The sequence below is a fragment of the Megascapheus bottae genome, chromosome 6 (assembly GCF_031878675.1).
Source record: "Megascapheus bottae isolate mThoBot1 chromosome 6, mThoBot2.hap1, whole genome shotgun sequence".
Taxonomy (NCBI): domain Eukaryota; kingdom Metazoa; phylum Chordata; class Mammalia; order Rodentia; family Geomyidae; genus Megascapheus; species Megascapheus bottae.
In genome coordinates, this window is record NC_143514.1 from 83,883,712 (window position 1) to 83,890,501 (window position 6,790).

A 6,790-nucleotide genomic window follows, 5' to 3' on the forward strand; every position below is an offset into this window, starting at 1 on the left:
TTGTGCATGCTAGGCAACACTCTACCACTAAGGCCAAACTCCCAGCCCCAAGACTGCTGTTTTAATATGGGATTTATCTGTTTCACCTGTTTCCTCAAAAGGGAAGTGGGAAATTCTGTGGCTTTAAAAACGGGTTTTTGTTATTATGTAGAGGTGATGTGCAGAGGGGTTACAGTTTCACAAGTCAGGTAAAGTACATTTCTTTCTTTCTTTCTTTTTTTTTTTTTTTGCCAGTCCTGGGCTTTAGCTCAGGTCCTGAGCATTGTCCTTGGGCTTTCTCAAGGCTAGAGCTCTACCAGTTGAGCTCAGTACCACTTCCGGCTTTTTTCTATGTATGTGGTACCGAGGAATTGTGTGCATGCTAGGCAAGCACTCCATCACTAGGCCAAACACCCAGCCCAGAAATAGAGGGACAAAAGGTGAACATGCAACATGGACTTACTAGACACCAGGTAGAAAGTGAACTTTACAACATGTGGCTGGGGATGGCAGGAAAAAGCGGGGAGGGAGCAAGGAAAGGGACGACCGTGTCAAAAAAGAAATGGGAAGTTGCACTGTTGCTCAAGTTATAGAACGCTAGCCCTGAGCCCTCTACAACCACCATTACCACCACCAACAAAAACACCTGTGAGAAAGCCTCAAGGGGTGGGGTGTTATCCTAGAGCATAGAGTTCCAGCCCTGTGACCCACCAAAAAAAAGATTCTCCCCTGGCTTGTCTCAAGTCACAGCCCTTCTACTTTCAGGCTCTCAGCTAGCATACAAGTGTGACCTCCCATTAGTGCCTGACTTCATGAAATTTGATGCGTTTCTTTTCATTGTTGTTTTTGTCAGGCGTGGGACTTGAACGGAGGGCCCTGAGCACTGTCTCTGAGAATTTTTCTGCCTAAGCTGTCTTTAGATTGTTTTTTTTTTTTTTTTGGTGGGTCGGGTCATGGGCTTGAACTCGACTGGGCACTGTACTGAGTTCTTCAGCTCAAGGCTTACCACCTACCCTGGAGGCAAACCCTACTTCCTGTTTTCTAGAAGTTATTGGAGATGAGAGTCTCAGGTCCTTTTGTACCCAGGCTGGTTTTAAACCTTGATCCTAGATCTCAGCCTCCTGAGTAGCCAGGTTGCAAGCATGAGCCATCATTACCTACCCACAAAATTTTTGGTGATCTAGAGTGCTTACCTAGCATGCACGAAGACCTGGGTTCGATTCCTCAGTACCACATACATATAAAAAAGTCAGAAATGTGGCTCAAGTGGTAGAGCTGTAGCTTTGAGAAAGCCCAGGGACAGTGCCCAGGCCCTGAGTTCAAGGCCCAAGGCTGCCCACCCTCTAAAAAAACTGTTTTTGGTGGTATACTTATTCTCCTAAATGGCTTGCATTTAGAATTAAATGCCTCAATAAATGAGGTTTGCGTTTGTTTTGTGATACTTTGGTCATACTTATAGCTGACATAACAAGATGTTAGTCAAAGATGCCACCTCTGTCTTTGGAAGAAGCCATCTGTTAACAGAGTTGCTTTGTTTGATTGATCTGGGGCACACTGTCTAAAGTAATTGGGGGTGGGTGTGTGTGTAAGGTTTATCCTAGGCTGCCTTGGCCTGTACATAGAAGGATCAGGGTGTTATTTCTGAGCCTCCTGGGATCCCAGGGCCTGTTTGGAAAGGAGTAATGGGGCCAGGGCTTCGTGCACCTGAGCAAGTACTCTACTACTAGACCACACCCAGCCCCAGATCTTTTTTGTGGGCAATGGGGCTTAAACTCCTGGGTACTGTCCCTGAGCTCTTCAGCTCTACCCTTGAGCCAAGCCCCACTTCCCATTTTCTAGAGGTTAATTGGAGACAAGAGTCTCAGGTCCTTTTGTGCCTGGGCTGGCTTTGAACCTTGATTCTCAGATCTCAGCCTCCTGAGTAGCTAGGATGACGGGTGTGAGCCACTGCGCCGGCCCCAGATCTTTTTATTAAAAATATTTCTTATCATTACCATATTGTTTTACATTTTGTTACGCAAATACGTTACTCTCCTCTCCCCCTCACCCTTTTTTGTTGTTTTTGGCACATGTTGGGGCTTGAACTCTCGGTTGTACTTGATCTGAACCTGGCCTTATGCTTTTTGAATTTCTTTCCTCCTCTACTTCATAATCTACTCCATCATTTCCTGTCAATGTTTTGCTGTTTCTCTTTCAGCTTGTTGATTCTAAGGGGCGTCTAGAACTGAGACCTGAAGATGAGTGAGCTGGATCAGCTGCGGCAGGAGGCCGAGCAACTCAAGAACCAGATTAGAGTATGTAGCATTCGTCTTTCTGTTTTAGCTGGGGAATGAGTGGATGTGAGGTACACTTGAGTAGTATATGCTGTTATCCAGATCTTAGCCTAAGACATGCTTTCTCAGTGTTGTTTTGTCTCTTCTTGTAATGCACATGAAATGTTTTCCTAGAATTCATAAAGGTCATTTGGGACGTGTGTGTGTGTGTGTGTGTGTCTGTCTGTCTGTGTGTATGTGTGACTGTGTGACCGCGTGCTCACATGCACATGCATGCTTGTCCTGGGACTTGAACCCCGGGCCTTGGTGCTGCCCCTGAGGTGTGCTGCTCAAGGCTAGCCACTCTACCATTGAAGCCCCAGTGCTACTTCTGGCTTTTTGGTGGTTTCTTGGAGATAAGAGTCTTTTCCTTCCCAGTCTGGCTTGAACTACTATCCTTGTATCTCAGCCTTCTGAGTAACTAGGATGGTGGGCATGAGCCTCTGGTACCTGGATCTGGAGTTTTTATCCTCGACTTGGGAACTGGTTTGGACCCTGTTTTGGTTACTATACCATAGGGAGGGCTGCACCCATTCCCAAGGAGCATTGCTCCTGAAGTAAGGGCTCAGCCCCCACCCCTGTCCTGGGCTTGAACCAGGGCCTCAGTGCTCTCCTATGGCTGCTTTTACTTAAGATCAGTGCTCTACCACTTGACCTCTAACACCACATCAGGGTTTTTCTAAGTAGTTTATTGGAGATGAGTCTCACAATCTTTCTTGCCGGGGCTGGTTTTGAACTGCAATCTTTCAGCCTCCTGAGTAACTAAGATGACAAGCATTTATTTTTGGGGGGGGGGCAGAGGGGATGGAGGATAAGGGTATGGGAAGTCCTAGAGCTTGAACCCAGGGCCTGGGCACTGTCAAGGCTAGCACTCACAGTGCTACTTCTGACCTTTTTTGTTTTTGTAGTACTGAGGAACGGAACCCAGGGCTTCATTCATGCTAGACAAGCACTTTGCCACTAAGCCACATTGCTAGCTCAAGATAATCTGTTTTAGTTCCTCACAAGTTGTGAACTCAAATTAGTTCACAACAGATAAAGAGGAGGTATGACCAAAGTGAAACTCACTCAATTTTTTAAAATAAAATTTAATTTCCTCCTGCATTTTCACCCATCACCATGTGTAGTAGACCCCCTGGGCCCAGTTTGATAACCCTATTTCTGGTCTCACAGGATAATTTGTACATGTTTTCTTCTTTCCTTTTAATTTGTCAACCTTGGAGCTTGAACTCAGGGCCTGGGAACTGCCTTTGAGCTTTTCTGCTCAACACTAACACTGTACCACATTGAGCCACGTCCACTTCCAGCTTTGGTGTTAGTGGTGCTGGTGGTGATGGGCTAGGCTCAGGACCTGCTTACTCTCTGTGCTTTTGCACTTAAGGCGAGAGCTCTTCTACCTTGGACCATAGTGCCACTCCCAGTTTTCTGGTGGTTAATTGGAGATAAGAGTCCCATGAACTCTCCTCCCCAGGCTGGCTTTGAACTGCTATCCTCAGATCACAGGCTCCTGAATAGCTAGGATTACAGACGTGAGCCACCGCACCCAGCTTCTTCCAGTTTTCTAGTGGTTACAGATAAAGACTTTCCTGCTTGGGCTGGCTTTGATCCTCAGACATCAGCTTCCTGAGTAGCTAGGGCGACAGGTGTGAGCCACCAGGGCCTGGCTTGTCCATGTTTTCAGTAACAAATAAGTAGAGGTTGTTTTGAAAAATTCCATTTGTCTTACATCTTAAATATCATTTCAGTTAATACATAGTGTGGGTGTGGGTATGGTGCTGGGGGAATATAGGCATGTGTTCTACTTGTGATTCATGTCTCCAGTCCTGTGTGTGTGTGTGTGTGTGTGTGTGTGTGTGTGTGTGTGTGTGTGTGTGTGTGTGAAAGGGGGGGGTCGAGATTATTCATATATATATAAAGTATGGTTCAAAACTAGCCAAGGCAGGAAAGTCCAGAGATTCTTATTTCCAGTTAACCACCTAAAAGAAACTGGCGGAGTTGTGGCTCAAATGCTGCTGGAGCACTGCCTTGAGCAAAAAAGGCTCAGGAACAGTGCCCATGCCCTGAGTTCAAGCCCCAGAACCAGCACGCACAAACAAGGAAAACAACAAAATAAAAATTGCTATTATTTTTTTCCAACCCAAAGATGAATTTGGGGTCTGGAGATTGATTGATGCGTTCAGTAATGGTGATGTCAGTGTACTTGTGTGTTTCCACTCCTTCACACGGAAGCCTGCTTTCCCTGAGGCCCTGCCACGCAAGCTGATCCGCGAACTCTCAGACTTGGAGGGTATTCTCCACTGCTGGCTGCCACTTCAGAAGCAGATGATCAGAAAGCCGCAGAATGGAAACATTTTCCTAGTGGAAGTTGTTATAATCCCCCTCAAATTATTCCTGCTTTCAAATTTTGAAACTTTTAAAGCTATTCACTTTTGGGGCCGGGAGTTTGGCCTAGTGGTTAAAGTGCTTGCCTAGCATGCACGAAGACCCGGGTCCGATTCCTTGGTACCACATACATAGCAAAAAGCCGGAAGTGGTGCTGAGGCTCAAGTGGTAGAGCTCTAGCCTTGAGAAGGACAGGGCTCAGGCCCTGAGCTCAAGCCCAGGACTGGCAAAAAAAAAAAAGGAAGAAAAATGTAGGCCGGGAGTTTGGCCTACTGGTGTAGTGCTTGCCTAGCAAGCATGAAGACCTGATTTTGATTCCTCCGTAGCACATACACAGAAAAAGCCAGAAGTGATGCTCAAGTTGTAGAGCTCTAGCCTTGAGAAAGCCTGAGGACAGAGCTCAGGCCCTGAGTTCAAGCCCTAGGACTGGCCCAAAAAAAAAAAAAAAAAAGCTATTTTTCTTTATAATGTTTGCCTTTTTTGTGTGTCTCATGGGACTTGAACTTGAACACTGGGCCTGGACACTGTCCCTGAGCTCTTCAGTTCCAGGCTATCATCTTGTACTTGAGCCAAGCCCCACTTCCTGTTTTTTCTAGAAGTTAATTGGGGATAAGAGTCTCAGGTCCTTTTGTGCCCAGGGTGGCTTTGAACTTTGATCCTCAGCTCTCAGCTTCCTGAGTAGCTAGGATTACAGGCATGAGCCTGGGTTTTTTTGTTTGTTTGTTTTTTAACTCAGGACCTGAGCACTTTCCTTAAGCTTTTTCAAGACAAGACCTCTACCACTTGAGCCACAACACCACTTCCAGCTTTTTTTCTATGTATGTGGTACTGGGAAATTGAATCTAGGTCTTTGTGCATGCTAGGCAAGCACTCTACCACTAGGCCAAACTCCTAGCCCCAACAAAGGAAGTCTTGAAAAAAGCACTCCATCATTGTATATACTCTGCTTTTTTTCTTTTTTAATAGTCGGGATAATGTCCAGAGAGGTTACAGTTAAATTTGTCACGTAGTAGGTGCCCTCTTTCCCACATGCTCTGCCTTTTTTTGGTGGGTCATAGGGCTTGAACTCTGGGCCCTGGGGAGCTGTCCCTGAGCTCTTCAGCTCAAGGCTACAGCCCTACCCTTGAGCCAACCCCCACTTCCCATTTTCTAGAGGCTAATTGGAGATAAGAGTCTTAGGTCCTTTTGTGGCTAGCTTTGAACCTTGATCCTCAGATCTCACTCTCCTGAGTAGTTAGATTATAGGTGTGAACCGCTGTGCCCAGCTCCATGTTGTGCTTTTTTTAAAAATATAATTATTGTGAGCTGGGAGTTTGGCCTAGTGGTAGAGTGCTTGCCCAGCCCCAGGACTGGCAAAAAAGAAAGTATACACACACACACACACACACACACGATTATTTTATTTCTACTTTAAAAAAAATTATCATCAAGCCAGGTGCCGTAGCTCATGTCTGTATTCCTAGCTACTCTGAGCATCAAGATTCAAAGTCAGCTGGACCACACAAGGGCCACAAAAAGACTTGAAACTCTTGTCTCCAATTAACCTCTAGAAAATAGGAAGTGGGGCTTGTCTCAAGGGTAGGGTGGTAGCCTTGAGCTGAAGAACTCAGGGACAGTGCCCAGGCTGAGATCAAGCCCTATGACCCACAAAATAATAATAATAATAATAGCATCAGTTAAGTGTATAAGAGCTACATTCTGCTTTTACTCCTGACAGTTGTGGAGGCCCTCTGATGCTTTGGTGAATGGGGTCCCGGGATTAACTAATTCTTTTGTCATTATTTCTTTAGGATGCTCGAAAAGCCTGTGCAGATGCAACTCTCTCGCAGGTAAGGACCAACTAAAACATGAAGTTATTTGCTTGGGCAGAGCCTAGTACAGTCTGGAATGGGTTTGTTCCGCCTCTCTTGTGCAGTGAAGTGTAAAACCACTGCCAGGACTTTTATTCTGGAGTCATTTTGATGATAGGTATATAGACTAATGGGCTTTTCAGATGACAAGAATTTATCTAGTCTTTAGGATTACTTCCTGAGATAGAAGAAGTAGTCTTAAGATACCATTTTTGTCTTAAAGTAGTTGACATTTTTCCACCGGTTTTGACAGCTTGACAGTTCTTC

General features: G+C 45.5%; 1 protein-coding gene across 1 annotated transcript in view; it reads left to right on the top strand.

Moving 5' to 3' along the window:
• Positions 1 to 2,153: 2,153 nt before the first annotated feature.
• The window catches only part of Gnb1 (G protein subunit beta 1), a 28,600-nt gene continuing 23,963 nt past the window's right edge, over positions 2,154 to 6,790 (top strand). The window contains exons 1-2 of the mRNA XM_090336003.1: positions 2,154 to 2,273; positions 6,464 to 6,502. Of these exons, the coding sequence (XP_090192129.1) occupies positions 2,217 to 2,273; positions 6,464 to 6,502 (96 nt within the window). The 5' untranslated portion in view covers positions 2,154 to 2,216. The remainder of the gene's footprint in view (positions 2,274 to 6,463; positions 6,503 to 6,790) is intronic.